The sequence below is a fragment of the Mangifera indica genome, chromosome 3 (genome assembly GCF_011075055.1).
Source record: "Mangifera indica cultivar Alphonso chromosome 3, CATAS_Mindica_2.1, whole genome shotgun sequence".
NCBI classification, from domain to species: Eukaryota; Viridiplantae; Streptophyta; class Magnoliopsida; order Sapindales; family Anacardiaceae; genus Mangifera; species Mangifera indica.
Window position 1 is genome coordinate 18,140,666 of NC_058139.1, and position 20,803 is coordinate 18,161,468.

General features: G+C 32.8%; 1 protein-coding gene across 1 annotated transcript; it reads right to left on the reverse strand.

Annotated features, from left to right (window-relative positions):
- Window positions 1-5,237: 5,237 nt before the first annotated feature.
- LOC123211976 (pentatricopeptide repeat-containing protein At5g65560-like) lies at window positions 5,238-15,554 on the reverse strand. Its single transcript, XM_044630970.1, is given in 12 exon segments — window positions 5,238-7,277; window positions 7,391-8,244; window positions 8,793-8,863; window positions 8,941-9,278; window positions 11,652-11,912; window positions 12,013-13,237; window positions 13,239-13,456; window positions 13,458-13,798; window positions 13,801-13,872; window positions 13,875-14,417; window positions 14,420-14,801; window positions 15,351-15,554. Coding segments are annotated over 7 exon segments (2,682 nt in total). The 5' UTR covers window positions 15,354-15,554; the 3' UTR covers window positions 5,238-7,277; window positions 7,391-8,244; window positions 8,793-8,863; window positions 8,941-9,278; window positions 11,652-11,912; window positions 12,013-12,114.
- Window positions 15,555-20,803: the final 5,249 nt, after the last annotated feature.

Consider the following 20,803-nt stretch of genomic DNA (forward strand, 5'->3'; position numbering starts at 1 on the left):
CAACATAAATTCTTAAACGATGTTGAAGTCTCTTTTTTGTGTGTTAAAAAGATGCAATAGAACATATACAACACAACCAAATATCCTCAAATGAGATATATCAAGTTGGTGATCAAAGACCAATTATAAGGGAGAATATTGATAATAAAAGGAAAGTTGCAAGCAAATTAACATTGTAGCATGTAATATAGCATGCCAATACATAGAAGTTAGTAACTGAGTTCTTAGTAATAAAGTATGTGCAATCATCTGGAGTCGTTTGATAAGAGACTCAGTTAATCCATTCTAAGTGTGGACTTGAAGACTAGATATTCAACATTAATCCCTATAGACATATTGACTTGATCGAATAATCTACTAAATATGTTTAATTTGATAATTTGTGTTAACAATTTAGCAAATGCAATATTTCAAGTTAGCAAATGCAATATTTCAAGTTAGCAATAAACAAACATGAGACCATCATGCAAATGCATTAATTAAGACTATAAAACAACGAAATAACCTACTTGGTAGATGAATAAGTCCACATACTTTGTAAGAATCATGAGGATTCAACTCAATTTTAAAGGAGATAGCCGATTATTAGTTTGCCTTTTGTACAAGTGATGCAAAATTTTTTATAGGAGAATAAAATCTTGTGATTCTTTAATGCATGTCCATATAAATTTTTAATAATCCTACACATTATTGTAAATCCTAGATGGCCTAAACGATCATGTCAAAACATAAATATTTTTGGATCAAAAACTTTTGGTTTGATACTGCATAGGTTTTAATATCCTTTATGATTGTATAATACAATCTAGATAAAAAACAAGCAATTTTTCTACTAAATGCCTTCTTTTGAAGGCATTATCAATTATATATAGATATTTTACACCATTTTCATTCAAGGTTTCAATATGATAACCATTCTTTCTTATATCTTTAAAACTAAGTAAATTTTTTCTAGATCTACTTGAATATAATGCATCATTGATGCATAATTTGTCTCATGTTTCAATAAAATTGTGACTCTTATGGAGCCTTCAATCATATTTATTGATCTTGATATAGTGTTTATTTTAGCGTCAATTGGTAATAAAATTAAGAAGAATTTTTTTTCCTTTAATATTGTGTGTGTTGTTGCACTATCCATTAGACACATGTTTCCATCACTGGTTTTTAAAGTTAATGCTTCAATTTAGAGTTCATTTCCTTTCACTTTAAAATTTACATTAGTCATTACAAATTTGAAAGGAAAAAATACAAAGTACTAATTACATAACATAATATACATAATTTTTTAATCTTTTAGGAATTTAGAAATATCAAAATTCTCTAAATCGACAGGATCTGGATTATCTACACAATTCGAATGGATCCTTTTGTCATTATTTTTTATGGATGTTTGATATAAATCCACCAAATGTCTAGGCGTAGAATAGGTACGCAACCAATGGCTTTTAGAATCACATTTATAACATTTACTTTCATGATTTTGTGTGGTTTACTTTGTATCATTTTTCCTTTATCATGTTTTGCTTCATCTTTAGTCCGTTTATGGTGGAAAAATTTTCTATTATAACCACCTCTAGTTCAAAACTTATTTCGTCCAGGACCTCATTTGAACCCATGATAACTACTAATAATAATTGTGTTCATTACAAGGAACGGTGTGGTGCCAATGGGTGTGTCTGATGGTTTCTCAATGACAATTTATTGTTTTGCTTAGCCACCAGCAAACAGCTTATTAATTCAAAATATTTTTTAAAATTTCTTTCCTTATATTGCTACTGCAAAAGCATATTTGAGGGATGAAATATGGATAAAGTTTTCTCTAACAATATTTTCTTCAGTTATTTTTTTTTTCCATATAATCTCATTCAAAAAACTATTCTGAACATAGTGGAATTATATTCACTTACAGACTTAAAATCTTGTAAGTGTAAATGAGTTCATTCATATTAGGTCATTAGCAATGTGATTGACCTATGATGATCGAATTTTTCTTTCAGGTTTCTCCATAATTCTAGTGGATCCATAATATCCACGTATTATGCTCGTAACCCTTCATAGATGTGGTGACAATGGGAAATAGTAGTCTTGGATTTATCCTGTTATGATGCTTTATTTTTTATATTATTTCTGCAAGACTCATAGATTCTAAATTGAGAACCCTATCCAAGGCCAATACAGTATAATTTTCTCCATCTAATCGAAGGGCAACATAGTAAAGTTTTATGAGGTTTGTCATTTCACCAATTGTAGATTGATGAAAGAAATAAAAATTAGTGATATGATGAAGAAAAAATTATTCAGAACTTTAGGTTCATATTTGTCTCATATTTACAAAACTTCTAATTTTGTAATTAATATTCATAATATTATAGTATGTAAAACTTAAATAACATTTCAGACTTCAATTTCATCCTTTTTATCACTTAAACAAACTTCAGGTTGCAAATGAAATATAGTTATAATAAATATTTCGATGAAACTTGGGACTTCAAGCCCATATATATATTGTCTCATGATTTTGTAAACTTAAGGTTACAAATTGTGTATCATTTCAATGATATTTAGGACTTTAGGTCTATATTCATAATTTTACAAACTTGAGGTTGCAAATATAATATACAGTTATAAATGAAAAATTAAATAGAAGCATAATAGAAATTAAAACATTTATAGTTTGTATTTTGCAAACAAAACAATATCATAACTGAAATATTCGTATTTGTAATATACAAACAAAACAATAACATAATTGAAAGATAACTAATATTAAAACATACCTAAGTTGATCGTGTTGACAATATGTTATAAATGTAATTAATAATAATGATAATTGCAAATAGAGGAAGAGAATTAAAGACACAGAAACTGAAGTAAAAGGAAGGAGAATTAAAGAAACAAAAATGGAAATTTGGAAAAGTAATTGGAGAGTGATTATGCTTTAATTGAAGGAGAGAATGTTGTGTGAATTATATCCAAAATATAAGTGATAGAGGGGGTTTATATAACACTTTTATGCCATCATTATAGCGTAAAAAATTGACCAAATCCCAATTGTCTTAAATGTGTTCACACAACACATTAATTGATTTTGTTTCTAATGAAATGAATTTGTGTCTAATAAATCAACACATTTAATCACAAGTCTTCCATCGTTTATTGCTTTCACATTTGGTGGAAAGCTATTTCCTATGTAACATTTTATTAATTTTTTTTGTTTTTCTGATATATTAGCACAAGAATGGTAGATCAACTGAGTTACAATTTGAGGTTTGATAAGCTCATGTAGTTTCTAGTGTTGTAATCTTTCTAGAAAACTTGAAACCGCCGAAACTTTCTTTAAAATCCTGTGCTCTGTGACTTAAATGTTCATTCAAGTATTGTGTACTCAAACTTAAATGTTTTTAATGAAGGAAAATGTTTGCCAAATGGATGCTTCAAACTGATACAGGAGAATAAATTTAGCCAAGATGGTTACCTCAAATCGAAATTGTCTACTAGTGGCATTTCTTTATATGTATAAAATTGTTGATACTCTGACATGTGAAAACTTATTTGTTTAACTTTTGGATATCAATACAGAATACTGATAGTGAGATTAGGGCATCATCCTTGGAAGAACTAAAATTATGTGACATTTGCTAACCTCGGCCTTAGCACTATTCAAATTCTTATGCAATCTTCAACTAGTTATCCCAGGAGATTGACATGACATTATGATAAAAAGTCTGAAATCATGTCTTGCTTGAACCAAACCCTTTAATAGTAAATACTGGCAAGGAGCTAAAGTTGTGAATACAAACGGTCAAATATGTTTGCCTACTTTGAAGATATGGTTTTGATTTTCTTTTTACCCATTCAAATGATTTATCTATTGTTGTACTGAGGGAACGTTAACAATTCTCCTTGTGCCTCCCTTGCATTGTGATATTGAAAACAAGTGAATCCTGAGGGAACTTTATCATGTTTTTCTGTTAATAAACTACTATACTTATATGTATTGTAAGATTACACCAATCTACATACTGCTACTCGTATCTTTCTACAATAACCCTTATTACATATACAAATACAGATACAAGAAACAGTATTTAATAAGTTTCTGAGAAGAATTTGTCAACAAAATTCAACATATATCTTTAAAAATAGAGTTATGTTGTCTTTGTATATTTCTACTGTAATCATTAAGTGTTATAATGAAACCTACATCTACAGTCATTTTTTTTATCGTTCTGAGAACCAGAGTACTATTCTACTTAGGAGGTAAAGTAAAATTTTTTTCTTCAAACATACCATGTTGCATAGCCTAATTTATTTTACTTAATGGGTTTTGAATAATTTTTTTATTTTCATGATGCCAGCACAAATATGGTAGATCAACTCAGTTACAGTTTGAAGTTTGATAAACTCATGTTTTCAAGTAGAGTTTTACAATTATTTCTAAAGTACTTGAAACCACTGGTCTTGTGTATTTGTACATTTCTACTGTATATATACTTAGTTAATAAAATTATATATATCAATTTTGAATACATAAATACATTTATTTATGTCATTTATGATTGAATAAAATTATATTCGATCGTATGATAATACATATAAATATATATGTGTTTGTATTGCTCATCTTTATTGCTAGAGCTATGTTGTAACAGTACTTTCCACTGTAATTATAATATTCCAGGTTCCCTTGTGGGGCTGTCGCCAGGATCAAGGTTGCGAAAATATTATATTTGGCCACGTTTTAGTTTTTGAGCTTCTTGAGACTGACTTATCGTGCCTGTACATTTTAGCAGTACAAATAAGACGTGACAAACTCGAACTACAATGATCTTAAGCATTTCATAATAATCTGACTTGTTGTTGGAAGCTTTCTCAGGTCCCCTGATTTTGATTTTCATGGGTAAGCTTTTGTGACGATGGGATGGATCAGCTCAGTGGCAGAGATCAACAATTAAAAATCTCTCCATATCATAATAATCTAATAATGAATAATGAATAATGAATAATGATACAGCTTTTTAAAAATAAAAATATAATTATACCAAATTCTAATTGTCATATTATTATCTTAAAAAAATCACAAACATCTAAAAAATTTTAAAACTTTTTATAAATACTCTTAGTATGTCATCACTTTTTTAAAAGATGTATTCATTTGTATTGATAATATATATCATATTATTTGATACATATCGTCTTGTACAATAAATTCATCGTATCGACAATTTTCAATATATATTAAAACACATTATTTTTTATTTATATCAAATCATATCATATAATACATATCGTATATTACAAAGTACTAATAACCATAATAGACATGGTTCCGATAATTCCCAATTGCTTATGAAACTTTCCTGGTTAGTCCCACCACCAGCACTAGACAGTTTCACGGCTTCCTTGAGAGGCCCTCAGCATTCCGCTCCATTGAATTTAGGAATTTTGAACGAAAATAACCCAAACCAAAGCCTCCTGCAACTCCAGATAGTTTATTGAACAAATTACCATCTCCATGAACAAAAGCCTTCAGTACCTATTCATGTCGTGAGAAATTGCCGAAGAATGCCATAAAAGAGCACATAACAACCCAAATTACAATCAAATGTCTCTCAATCCCAATAAGTGAAGAAGAAAATGAACTTCTTTAAAATTCCTTTGATGCCAGTACACAAAGACTGTCCAATTACCAGTAAGAACTGTTTCTGTTTACCTAAAAATACTCTCTAGTTCATTTCCTACCAAATACCCAAAGAACAGCCACAACCACATACTTTCACTAACTTCTTCCCTCTACAAAATCCTCTAAGTTTCCAAATTAGCATAAAGTATAGGACTAGATGCAAAAAGAAATTTTACTAAATTATTTGCACAAACTAATGTGACAACATGTGACTGCATATTTTTTTTTCTCACTTCAAAATCACACAATCATATGCTGTCCTGTCTGTTTGATTGAATAAATTAATTAGATTTGTTTGTTCATAAAGTATTACTCCGCATAAAAACAGCAGAGAACAACACAATGCAATTCACCTTACCAACTCAAAATGCAGAAATAACAAATTCCACAGGTGAGGCAATATTAATATTAAATTAAGGATTTATTATGATCCTCCTCTATACATCACCTCACCATGATGCCATTTCCCTTCTAAACAAACAACAGGAATAATCTTCCAACAATTAACCATTAAAGCAAAACCAAAATGTTCAAAAAGAAAAAAATAAATATTCAACCACCACTCAATTCCTAACCCAATTAAACTTAAAATTCCAGCGATCATAACCATAAAAGCTGCAAAGGGACAGCAGCTCAAAACTCAAGGAATGCAACAGGGAACACATATCACAAATTGTTACAAAGTATATGGAGATAAACTGAAAATAACTGAAAGGATGAAAATGAGTTCCTACCTGCTCCACTCACACCCGGATTTTGAGTCAATAATTATATTTCTATATTGAATCAGATTAGCCTGAAAGCCAAAACAGAGCAGAAAGTCACAGGGCATCTGAAAGAGTTAGTATGTAACGAGATATAGAAAGCCTAAACACCATGAGGATACCAATTATGCTGCAAGTAGAATGGTTGGGCAGAAACCATGCAGCATAAGGTCTAAATCCAGTAGAACAGTTTATACAAGCCACTTTATCATAATTTTTCTTATTGGAGAAGTAGATCCTATTCTTCTTATGTATATTCATTTCCTTAAAATCATGTTTGGCCCTTCAAAAAGAGAAATTAAAAGAAAAGAAAAAAGGAAACCAATTACCCTATAAGATGTATCCGCCAAATAAAAGAACAATGCAAGTCCATCAGACACCTTATACAATGCTATAAATTTTAATCAATTATTATGTACTCAACACCAATTAAATAGGAATAAAAATTCTAAATACAGTGCTATAAACATAAACCTTAATAAGCGGAAGGAGAGGATGTTGAATTTATGTCAGGTAACAACAGGCAACTAGGCATGCACCTTTTATATCCTCACTCAAAATCTCTGTCAAACCATGTACAGCCTCCTTCTGGAAATTTTTAGACCAGGGTTGGCAACAAGGCATGCAATTTAAAATTTGTCAGTGTTGTAGTAGTCACTGTCATAACCTATGGCCTCACTGCCATAGAAATCATCGTCCTTGGAGTCCACAGCAAGCTGAGGTTTGACTAAAATAATTAAAAGGGGTTTCTGGTTCTTTTATGATTAAAAACAAGAAACACAAATTCAACAGAAGCTGACTCATGAGTCAACCCCATTCTTCACAGTCTGGACATAAAAATGCAAAACAAGAATGAATCAATAAATCAACACCTACTTCAAACACCAAATAAGAAAACCACTGAAAAATAGAAAAATCATGAAAAATATTAAGAACCCACCTGTGAATTTCTTCCAAGAGATAGTTTAGCTTGAAAGATGGGAGATTTATATGGAAAAAATAGCACCAGTTATGCTATGTGCACAAGATTGAACGGTAGTGGAATAGGACTGGAAAACAATGGCCGACAGTGATGGTGGTAAACAATGTGTTTGAGAGAATTGCTAGTTCTGATTTTGGTGTTTTGAGAAAATTGTGATTTATGGAATTTAAAAAAAAAAAATATTGGAATCTGTTGTGCTGATATGGTGATGTGGCAGATGAGATGGTATATGCCATGTCATTCTCCAAGCCAATCGGTACAGATTTAAGTACCAACTGTTGGTGCATATAACATTATTGTTTTGATAAACATTTATTGGTTAAGGGAGATTCTTGTATTGTTGAAAAGTTTTCTGCTATTGTTTAGGGTTTAGGGTTTCTGCCAACGATATCTTGCAAGGTGATTTGATCTAGAACTGGGAAACAATTTGGATCAAAGTTATCATCAGGATGGGTCCCAGAGCTGGCACCAAATGCCATGTGGATGTTTTGTAAATCAACATCCGATATGATTATCTCTCTGATATAACTACCTCTACCCTTGGTTGTTCTGAACTCAACACCATTTAATGAGTTGTAAAGGTGGACCTTCTCCACCAATACATTAGAAATGCCACAATACATTTCATTTCCAAAGGCAACAGTAGAACCTGAAGATGATTGATGATGGACCTTTCTTATATGTATATATGTGGTTGGTCTACCATAGGCAATGTCATACTCATCCCAACCACTCTTAAGAGCAATAGCAGCACATAGCATCATGCCCAATGGCAATGCTGCAGTCCTCAATGCACACATTTTCAGAAGAATCTGATAACAACAATAAAATTATATCAACAGCAGACAACAAATCTTCACACATTATCCCAAAACACAAATGAGATAAGCGAAATGCATATGCAAAAGTGAAACAATTGGAAATATATTTTGGAAACAAAGGAATGTGAAGGACAGTTCAGCTCCACCTAAATAATTGATAGCAAATTTAAAAGTTTGTATCTAGCTTGAAGTTTTTTATAAGGATCTCAGAATTCAAACAACTGATTCACCATACTAGAAATAAAGACTGCTTATATTTTTACAAAAATAACCATTGCAACTACCATCCAAAAAGTCAACATAATTCAGAATAAAAAATCTTATGAGAAAATTTTGAAAACATATTTGCTTCTTCTTTCTATGAAAAAAGCTTCTTCCCTGATTATTGTTGCGATTTAAGAAAGAACCCAGAAAGAAAATACCGAAAAGATTAAAATGATATCTTTAAACAAAGGCAATGACTTAAAATAATATTGCAGTAGAGCAAGCAGAACATGATAATGTAACATGAAAATGAGAATCAATCAATTTTATCTTACCTGGGACTATACCAACAATATAAGGGGATTCTGTCAGAGCACAAACTGATATATTTTGGATGTGCACATTACTGCATCATATAGAATTTGAATTGATTCAATTCTCGTTGTTGATTAAAAAATAAAATTAAAATTCAAAAGTAACTACCTGCTATTGTAAATGTGACACTCATCCTCACTTCGTCAGTAAATGTGACACATCCTGTGATGTAGAGCAATAATAGAGAGACCACTAGACTTTTACCAAATTTCATCAAACAGAAAGAAAATGAAGAGATAGACGCCGTTACACTGGGAGTGTCAGCCACAGAATAGTCATTTAAACTAACATGCAAGATGACCCCAGTACTGTCAGTAAGAGTACCAATAGCAATAGCAAATTCAACAAATGTAGTATTAGAAGGAGCTTTCCGATATGAGGCATGATCCATAATTCAATGGAGTAAGAAGTGACAAAAATTGTACTGAATCTGATGCTGTTTCAACCTATTATATCACCAAGAAATGTAAAATAAATAAACCATCTCAAGATTACAAAAAATTGAACTGACTTATATGTAAATTACGTGGTACATAATCTTGCAGCAAACAAAGTATACAAAATCACACAAATGCTGACATTAGAGAAGAGATTTTCAAGCTTTGTAAGGCATACTCTACCAACAAAACTCTAAAGATTACAATAATATACAATACCCACTCGACCTTACAACAAATGACTCAATTGAAAAATTACAACCACACAAGTTTTCATGGATACAATGAATAAAACAGTAAAAGGGCGTTTGGTTTGGGTAATGTTTTATTACTAAAATAAGGAGATTACCTTGAAGATAAATTACTTAAAAGATTATTAGATATAAATTATTAGTATGTTTGATAAAATTTGATAAGTATAAATAATTATTATATTTTATTAAAGGTAATAAAAGAATACTAGTAAATTATTTTACCTAAATGTCCTTGAATATAATTATTTTTAAATTTTTTATATTATTTGTTATATTAATTAAAAATAAATTTACTTTTATCTCAAAAAATTAATAAATAATAATATAATTATAATAAAATCAAGATTACCTTAGTAATCTTTTAATATCTAAGATTAAGGTGGTAACCAGATTATCACCTATATTACCTGTCAGGTTAGCATTGGTAATAAAAGATTATCGTAATCTTTTATTACTGACAAACCAAATAAGGTAATGTAAATAATAAAAGATAGATTACCAAGGTAATCTTTAAATTTCTGTAACCAAACGGGCCCTAATAGTCATTCTATAAATCATAAGTTCTAAAAAGTGCTTCAAGAAAATTTAATCAGGGCAAGAGACAAGGATTTTTCGTATGAAAAGGAAAACGTGACATTAACAGTGTCATATGCATGCATAACAAATTCTAAATCAAGTCTTATTATACCCCAAGATTCAATATAAAACTAAAAATCAGTCTGCTGCAAGCATTAAGTGAGCCAAGTCTCACCCATCACCTTGTCCCCCTCCTAGAATACAAGCTAACAATGATTCATACTTTAGTATTCAGGGTACCAACAATAACATATGAGTCATTTGAATCACCAACCATAACATAAACCACAGAGAAAATGCATTAACACTCTTACTTTGCATATAATACATAAAAGCAAAAAAAAATCCTGTTTAATTTTAATAATTTAAAAAAATAAAGCAACATAGCTGCAAGATCCCTGCTAAATCTATACTACCACCCTTTACTAGAAGTTCAAAACTAAACTAACACCATCAAAGCAGAGCAATTTACAACTTCTTTTCTTGATATGCAAGATATTTCTCACATCACATAATGCCATGTATATCTCCATCATATGTAACTACTTAACCAATACCCCTCACAATTAAAAGCATTACAAGTGTGAATTGATCACATACCAACTAATACGGATTCCAAATTCCACAATCGCTGCCCAAACATAAAATTTACACTGTTTCCCAGATAAATCAGAACTCCCTCATGTTGCACAACACTTGTAGCTTTTCTTCATGTATGTTACCATCATGAATTGAAGCAAACCACACATATCGCCACTTTACCAACAACTCAACTAACTAAAACATTACAATTACCACTTGAAACTTGACCTAAACCCACCACTGAAAACAACAGACCAACAACAATATTCATCAAACTTTGATTCACAACACAAAAGTTACCAAATCTAGATCAAAATTCCTTCCAAATCAACACCAAATTACACACGCCCCAATTCAACCCCATTTAACAAAATTCAATCTTTTTCCAAAATTCCATGTATAAACACCTAAATCTAGCATAAAATTGACAAAAAACTAAAATTTACAACTTTATTTCCATGTAATTAGCCATTGCACACTTAAAGCAAACCACACATCTAACCACTTAACCAACACCTCACATAACTAATCACAACAATCACACTTGAAACTTAACCCACCACTTCAAACGACATAGTAACACCAATATTCATCCAACTTCAATCCAAGACATGAGAAACAACAAATCCAGATTAAAACTCCTGTCAAATTCTCACACAAATTTCTACTCCACCTCAAAAAATTCAATCTTTTCACAATTCTATATATAAACACCTAAATCTAGCTAATTTTGCAAACATAATGCCTTGACAACAGTTTTTAGAATGTACTTAAGATTAACAAAATCAGCCATCTGATGTAAACGCAGGATGATAAGGGTAAACTGATGTAACCTACAGTTTCTTTTCTAAAAAGAAAAGAAAAGCATATGAGCATCTGATGTAAACTACATATATACAGGATGATAAGGGTTAAAAAGACTTCAAGTAAAGTCCATGCTAAATGATTCCTTCCAGATAAGATCCTTTACCTCATCCATCTGCCTAAACGCAGAAAAAGCAATGGCTCTTCTAATCTTTGCTCAGCCTCCATCACACACAAACTTTACATTTTGATGCGAGAGATTATCAAAGTCATTCAAGGCCAATGCATCAGCAACATTTCATTCTGCAAGGCAGATTAACACAGTGGATCTTCTAATCTTTGCTCAGCCTCACATGAAAACTTTTCTGTAATGATACAAACAGATTACCAAGACAACTCAAGCTCAATGCATCAGCAACATTTTACTCTGTATATGAATAATGAAATCAATCAGACTGTCAGAAAAAAAGAGCAACACAAATGGCATAAAGATTTTGCAAAATAAGATTTGAGATGTTTTCCCTTGCCTCTGGTCTGGATGTGGCTAGCCTAGTTTGCATGGTATCGCTTCTGTAATCCGGTTTCAAAAGGACAGAGGTAAAATAGAAACAATTTCTCAAATTGACATCTTATATTCCATCAAGTCCCTCAATTAACATTGAATATGTTTGAGGATGAATCTGGCAACCCTTCTTTTCCATGATGCCTAGCAGTTCTGAACATCCATCCCCAAAGCCCTTTTTAAGTAAGCCTTCAATGAGAATTTTCCAAACTACTTCATCATTATTATATCCGCAATCAAGCAAGTTATTGAAAACTTCTTTTGCCTTCTCTATGTTCCCTTCATCGTATAACCCACAAAGAAGTAGTTTACAGGACTCCAGATGTGGTAAGTGACCATGTTCAATCATAGCTTCCATCAGTCTCACAGCTTCCTCATAAATTCCCAATCCACAGCAACAACTGAGAAGAGATATATAGATATCTTCATTTGAGGGTATTCCTCTTTCTCTCATATAATCAAATAACTTTTGGGCTACAGCCAAGCGCCCTACTTTGCAAAGTCCTACGATGAGCTTTCCATATGTGTTAACATTAGGTACACATCCATGTTTGAGCATTGTCTCAAAAAACTCCATTGCAGTGTCAAATTCCATCATCTTCCACACATCAGCAACTTCAACAAATTTGACATTTGAAACCAAAGAAAGTCCCATTACATCACTGTTTTCCTTCATCAACTTTTTCTTTGAGAGATGGTTGATTAAAAAAGCATATGTATGATGAGAAGGCTCACAACCAGCATCAAACATGCGCTTGAGAACATCAAATGCAGAATATACTAGACCCATATTTAAATATGCACGAATTAGTAGAGTGTAAGTCACCGAATCTGGCACAACTCCTTCTTCATCCATTTTGACCATTAAACCCTCAGCCTCATTTAATTTCCCTGTGCTACAATAAGCATGAATAAATGTAGTATATGTGAATACATCTGGTTTATATCCAAAGGAAAGCATTTCGTCTAAAAGCCTATGAGCATGGTCAATGTCTCCGTTCTTCAATACTTCATTAATGAGAATTGTGTAAGTGCAAACCGTGGGACACACTCCCATGTTCACCATCTTTTCGACCAATGCCAATGGTTCCTTCAACTTCTTCTCTTTGCATAACCCACGTACCAAGTAATTATAAGTGTACGAATTTGGCAAACAATCATCAGTAAGCATTCTCTCAAGGAAAGAATGCATTGTCTATTTTCCCAGCCCTACAGTACCCATCAATCAAAGCAGTATATATTACTTCATTTGCCTTTATGCCTTTATCCTTGAGAGACTCAAACATTACATGAGCTTCCTCCAAACTCCCTCTTTTACAAAGAGTGTCTATGAAAATGCTATAAGTCCACTGATCAGGAACTAGACCACTCTCATTGATCAAACCAAGCAACCTATATGCAGTATCTATCTAACTGACCCACTCTACATTGTCCATGAATTAACGAATTATAGGTAATCAAGGTTGGTGACAACTTGAGCTCAAGCAATTTATTAAGTAGCGCCATTGCCTTGTGTACATCTTTCTTTTTACATAACCCAAAAATCAATTCATTGTATGTCCTAGCATCTGGACTAATATTATTTGACTCCATCAAACCCAAAATTTCCAATGCAGCCTCCATCAATCCTTCCTTACAATATCCATCAATCATTGCATTATATGAGACCACAGTTGGAACCAATCCTTTCTCCAACATCTCAGTCAACATCCTCCTCGCATCATCAAGCTTATTCTCTTTACAAAAACAACAATCAACACGGTGTAAGTATGAACATTAGGCTCACACCCTTTCTCGGACATCTCATTGAAAAATCTCAATGCAATTTCCTACCTAATTCGCATAACCCATAAATAATCACTGTGTAAGTCCTCACAGTTGGCCAGCAATCATCCTCATTCATTTTCTTAAACAACTTTATAGCCTCGTCAACCCGTTTCGCCTCACAAAGACCATGTATCAAATTCGTATACGAAACCTCATTTCTTCGGCAACCCATTTGCGGCATCACTCTAAACACCCTATATGCGCTATCTACATCCTCTTTCCTACAATGCCCCAATATCAACGATGTAAAAGTAAATGTATCTGGACTCAAACCTGCCTGCACAATCTTACTCACATACAACTCAGCCTCTACAACATTTCCCACCTTACAATACCCATTAACCATTGTATTAAAAGTATATATATTAGGAACAATCATGTCCTTCAACATTACAAAATAAACCCACTTCATTTCTTTAACCAAACAAAACTTTGCCAACAACATCAGCAATGTATTATAACCCTTAACACTAAGCTTAAACTTAGACTCACCATCACCATCATTTATTTTCCTCACAAAATCCAATGCGACACCAACATCTTCAACGAATGACAAGATTTAAACATAAAAGAAGCAATTTTTTCACCTGCCTTAGCAAAATTACTCCCAATTAACAAATTAACCAAAGAAGAATATGATTCTACACTATGTTTAAACCCAGGTTTCTGCAAAATCCAATAAGAAAAGTCAAGAGCAATTTGGGGATTCAAGTTCAATTTATAGAGGGAAGAAACATGAGATGCAGAAATGAAAGGACGGATCTTTTTAATTGAGGGGTGTTTTTGCCAGTTTGTAGGGTTATTGGAGAGGATTGTAAAGAGTTGAGAAGCAAGATCTGGTGGGTCAGGGTCTAGGGGAAGAGGTGAAGAAGCAGTTGAGAACAACCTCTTGAAGCAAGCCTTAGTCCTCTGAGCCTTCACAAATATCTGTCAAAACAAAAAACAACAGCATGTCAGCATGAACCATAAAATTTGAGCTTCTACTATAACACAACTATTATATGGGAAAACAAATACGCATCTCACCAAAACAAAAACAAAATGGTTTTAATAAACAAAACCAATAATTAACCTATGTACACAACAATTTCATTTAACATTCTCACCCATTTTCTCGGGCATCAAACAGAAACTCAGAAAAGAGACAAGTACACAACACAATGAAAAATGCCGCTTTCCTACCACCAAAAAATGAACCATTTTTATCAAGAGCTAAAATCAATCAATTTGATCAACATGGTTCCTGGAATATTTTCCCGCAATTCTTCGAGAACCAAACAGAAACAAGATCAAGTACACAACACAAGAACAAACACCTCTTTCTAAGCATAAAAAACAAACTGTTTCAATCAACCACCAAAAAGACAAAAGTCAACCAATGTTCACAGAGAGATCTTTTCTAACTACATTCTCCATCACTTTATCGGGAAACAAACATAAACGAAATAAAAGAAACAGATGACTAAGGGAGCTTACCATGCTAAAGCAGCTGAGTTGGGAGAAAGAAGTAAAAGTAGAAGATGGCTAAAGAGTTAGGGAGACAAAGAGATTAGAGATTACAATCCGGAACAGAATGACGATAATGTTTGGCCGTTTAAGTAGCGCCAGCGTGTTTCCGGAGTTCATACTCTGGGACTTTATGTTCAGGCGATACTTGCGCCATGGACATAAGCCCTTCAATTGCAATGTACTATAATAATTGAATAAAAAGGAAAATGATTTAAATATACTGTCAAATTAATAATAAATTATAAATTTATTATAAAATTTTAAATTGTGTATAAATATTGTATTTGAAAAGGTTTTTATTTTATTTAAAATTTAATTATACAAATTTAATGAAACAAAACAGATCAACAACAGTTTATGTTGTATAAAAATAATTTCTTTTAGAACATAACACATTGGGAAAAAATTAAATTATATTAAAAAAAAAAAACTCTGGTCAAGGGCAAGTATGAATGAAATATTCAATAAGAAATTAAATTGCATCATAGTATATAGAGATTTAAGAACATAGAAAAAAATGCCCTTAATCCTTTTGCCCTCCAATTCTTTCCTCTCTTTCCATGCCATGTGCGAAGAACCTTAGAATCCAAATTCCAAAGATGTCATTAGAGACGAAGAGATCTAGAATCTCTTTGTCTCTCCTATGAAGAGATTTCAGATCTCTTCGGATAAAAACTCCGTCTTCACTTTTTGTCAGAGATGAAGACATCTTTGTCGTCATTTACAAAGAATCCAGGAGAAGAAAGCATCGACAACTAGAAATAGATAGGCATGGTTAGATTCCGATCATCGAAGATGGAGAAGAAAAGAGGAAACCTAAGAGAGGAAAATTATTGTTTTTCTAAACTAAGGGGGAGAAATGATACAAATTTGAAAGAGTTTAAGGTTTAGTGATAAAATGATGATTTTACCTTTACCTTTACCAGAAAAATTTAACAAAAATTAGTTTATGAGTAGATGTTTGAGTTTTTTAAATCTTACAGATGTATATTTGTATTTATATTAAAACTTGAATGAAAATAATCCTTTAGCCAAAAAAAAAAAATACCAACTTAAATTAAAGCATCGACTCCAAAGCGGGAATAACCCGACCCCAAACAAATGAAAAGTACAAACACAACCACGGGATGAAGTTAATTATAGTTTCTCATAGCAAATACATACGAAACAGCCAAGAGCTCTTAAAGTCGAAAGCTATAGCATTTATTCACATCTAGATAATCAATCATGGCCAAGAGCAAGCTCAAAAGACATATTCTACAGCTAAATTGTTTGTGCTCACACATTGATTTAGGCCAAATGACTATTTCCCACCCAAGGTTTGATGCAAATCCAACATCTCACTCATTAATTATCAAAAATCTAAATATTTATCTATCTGCTAAATTTTATTGTTGTTATTAAGGGTAAAACTATTATTTAATAAAAATATTTAAGAAAACTATAAATTTATCTTATTTTCCCCAGGTTTAAAAGTTAACAATTTCCTCCCCTCCCCTCCCCTCCCCTTCCCCCCACCTCTTTCCCCCTAGTTTGAAAAATGACTATTTTCTTTTTAGGGTTTGCATTTTTTCCCTTACTACTTCTCTAATGATTGGAGCCGACCAACCTCCTCTCTCCTATCTCCCAAACAAGAACGAATCATCGGCCATGCACAGATCTACAACACCACACACGACAATTCATCCTAGTTCGAGAGATGGGAGTGAGGAGGTTGGCAGGTTGTGAGAGAGGCGGCAAAAGAGAAGACGCAAACCCTAGGGAAAAATAGTCATTTTTCAAACTTTGGGGGGGGGGGGGGGGGGGGGTGGATTGTTTGCTTTTAAACTTGGGAGGAAAATAGTCATTTTTTAAACTTCGGATGGGGAGAATTATTAGTTTTTAAACCTTGGGGGAGAAAATATGATGAATTTATAGTCCTTTTAGATATTTTTATTAAATAACAATTTGACCTCAATAGTAACAATATAATTTAACGGATTAGTGGATATTTAGATTTTCAATAGTTAGTAGGTGGAAACTGGGCTTTGCATCAAACCTTGGGTGGGACATAGTGATTTGGCCATTGATTTACTTAGCTCGCCGCCGCCCACCAAAATAGTTCCCCTCTCTCCTTTTTATTTTTTTCATCTACTAGCTGAGAGACATCATGTTTGAAGATCCATCCCATCCTTCCAGCTAGCCAACCACTTCTTGATTCCTAGTTCCTCTTTCTGGCCAAGAAGCTAGCCAGGAATCAAACAATCACTCAAACTTATGTTCAACTTAACAAAGCCAGGAAAAGTACAAGATGGCTATAATCTACAAAGATAAAAAGACCAAGATTGGGATTTGAATAGCCACAGGGACAAAACTCCCAAGTTGTCTTCTTCACGTGAAGTTGTGAGCCTACTTTATGGGCAAAAGTCCCAATCTCTAAGACCAATGACAAAAGTAAAAAAAAAACAAAACAAAACAAGACCAACAGTAAAATCTGGAACAAAAAATTCAAGTTGAGGTGAGCGAAACAGGCAAGTGAGCTTTAAGTACCGCTAAGTTAGAAAACAATTTCCCATCCTATAATAGCACAGTTCTTTAGTTAATTTCACTTACTCTCATCAAATTCTTTTTACCACTAAATTTCCACCCATCAACCAAACTTAAAGTAAAGTAGTAGCATTAGATCAACCAATTTTCCCCATGCACAACTCTTCAAATTTGATAATGCTTCAAAAGCAATATTAGTTCCCTTCAAGCACGGTAGTACCAATAATAATACTCCTATAAAGTACTTCCCAATACACAGTATTTGTTTCACTACATCTCGTATTTGAGGTTTTACCATCGCTTCCCCTACATCTATTTCTATTACATCAATGCATCCTCGTCTTAAAAGTTGTCCACAGTGCCAGGCCGAAATAATATGTAAATAGTAATATAATTGGTGACATAAAAGTCAAGGAAGGATATCTAAATGCTGATGATCCATAAACAGGCCTTCAGGTCCTTAGGAGTTGGAAATCATAACGTATGTCACCATCAATGAGTTCAGAGTTCACCAACAGAAACGCAATTCTCACATATTAATTTCTTCCTAGCTTCAAATGAGAAACAAGCCACAAAAAGAAAAATACGTGAGAACAAAAACATCGTTAACATTAATCGGATCAATATGGGAAATCAATCACGAATATAGATACGTTTTTGCCAATGGCTAAGGTAGTGAATCTATCAAAGTCTTCGAAGTGGTAAGAGATAGAAGTTAGCTTCGATGACTAAGTATCTGTTGGAATAAAGTAATGAAATATGGCAGATGAAGAGAATTAAGAATAAAGATAGTATCTCAGAAATTTTATCATATAATTTGTAGGCAAAGGAAATGAACTAAGAACAAGATACTAAAAAATGCAGCTTCCATTCACTATTCAATCTATCAACAAGACACACATATATATAGGTAAACAAATGAGAAAAAAATGTCACATTATGATTTAGTGGCTATTAACTACACCCACTAACAACACCCATTAACAACACTATTAAATTAAATATTAAAATAAATTCAATCCACTAACTACACCCATTAAGCTAAAAACTAGGATAAAATTAATCCACTAACAATACCCATTAGACTAAATATTAGGACACATTTAACTAACCCAAGCCATAAATAAAAATTAACTTTGCATCAATTTTAACATCCCCCATTGATGCAAAGTCGGCAACTCCAAGTGATGATCGAAACTTCACAAATTTGGAGTAACCAAGCCCTTAGTAAAGCCATCAGCCACTTGATCATTTGTTGAGCAGTACTTCATCACAATCAACCCTTCTGCCACGACATCTCAAATAAAATGATGACGAAGCTCGATGTGCTTTGTTCTTCCGTGAAACATTGGGTTTTTAGTCATTGAGATTGTTGCTTTGTTATCACAAAAAATCTCTGTAGCCTTTGCTTGAGTTTGGTGTAAATCTTCCATAATCCTTCGCATCCAAATTGCTTGACAAGCAGCTGAGGTTGCAGCAATATACTCAGCTTCTGAAGATGATAATGTTGTGCTTGTTTGCTTCTTTGAGCTCTATGACACAATTCCTGAGCCAAAATTGAAAATAAAGCCACTTGTACTCTTTCTGTCATCTACAAAACTTGTCCAATCACTATCAGTGAAACCAGATAATTTAAAGTTAGGAACTGGTTTGTACCAAATTCCAAAATTACTTATAGCTCGCATGTAGCGAAGAATTCGCTTTGCTGCCCCAAGGTAACGTAAGGAGGAATTATGCATAAACCTTGAGACTAAACTGACTGGGAACATGATATCTGGACGAGTATGAGTTGAATACATCAACCCTCTAACCAAACTTCTGAAATACTTTTCATTGGCCCTAGAGGTTCCATCATCCATTGTCAACTTCTCATTTGTGTTCATGGGAGTAGAAAACATCTTACAATTCTGCATATTAAACTTCTTTAACAAATCTAAAGCATATTTTTCTTGTGAAACAAAAATACCATAATCAGTTTGGCAAATTTGCAACCCAAGAAAATAATGCAATAACCCCAAGTCTGACATTTCAAATTCATTAGTCATGCTCTTCTTGAATTCCTTAATAAGAATTTCATAAGAACTAGAATAAATAATGTCATCCACATAAACACAAACAATGAGAATATCGTCTCCTTTTCCCTTCACATACAAAGTGGGTTCGCTGCTACTACAATAAAAACCATTATCATTCAAATAAGAATCAAGTCTACCATACCATGCTCGTGGTGTTTGCTTGAGTCCATAAAGGGCCTTCTTAAGCTTGTACACTTTATCTTCTTTTCCTTCAACAACAAAACCTTGTGGCTGCTCAACATAAACATCTTCAGCTAAGTAACCATTCAAAAAAAGCAGATTTCACATCAAATTGAAATACATTCCACTTCATATGAGCTGCCAATGCTAATATCAATCTTACAATCTCAAATCTAGCAACAGGAAAGAAGGTTTCAAAGAAATCTTTACCATACTTTTGAATATATCCTTTAGCCACCAACCTTGCCTTATGTTTTTTCACACTTCCATCTGCATGATACTTCACTTTGTAGATCCACTTCATACCAATTGCTTCTTTTCCTTTTGGCATATTAACTAGTTCCCAAGTGTTATTTTTTTCAATAGAAGCCATTTCCTCCTTCATAGCTATCTCCCAATCATCTTTTCCACATGCTTCTTCAAAACTCATGGGTTCTGTCACTAAAAGAGCAAATGTATTAGAGTCATAAACATTTTTCCCAAGGTTTTACCTTTCTTGGAAGAACCTCACACAAGCTTCTAGTAGTCATTCTTGATGGCTGAGGAGTTAGAGAAGCTTGCGACAACAACCTTAGAGAATTAGATGTAGGAGAATTTTCTTGTGTCACTTCATTATCTTCTTCTTGTAAGCCTTTTGAC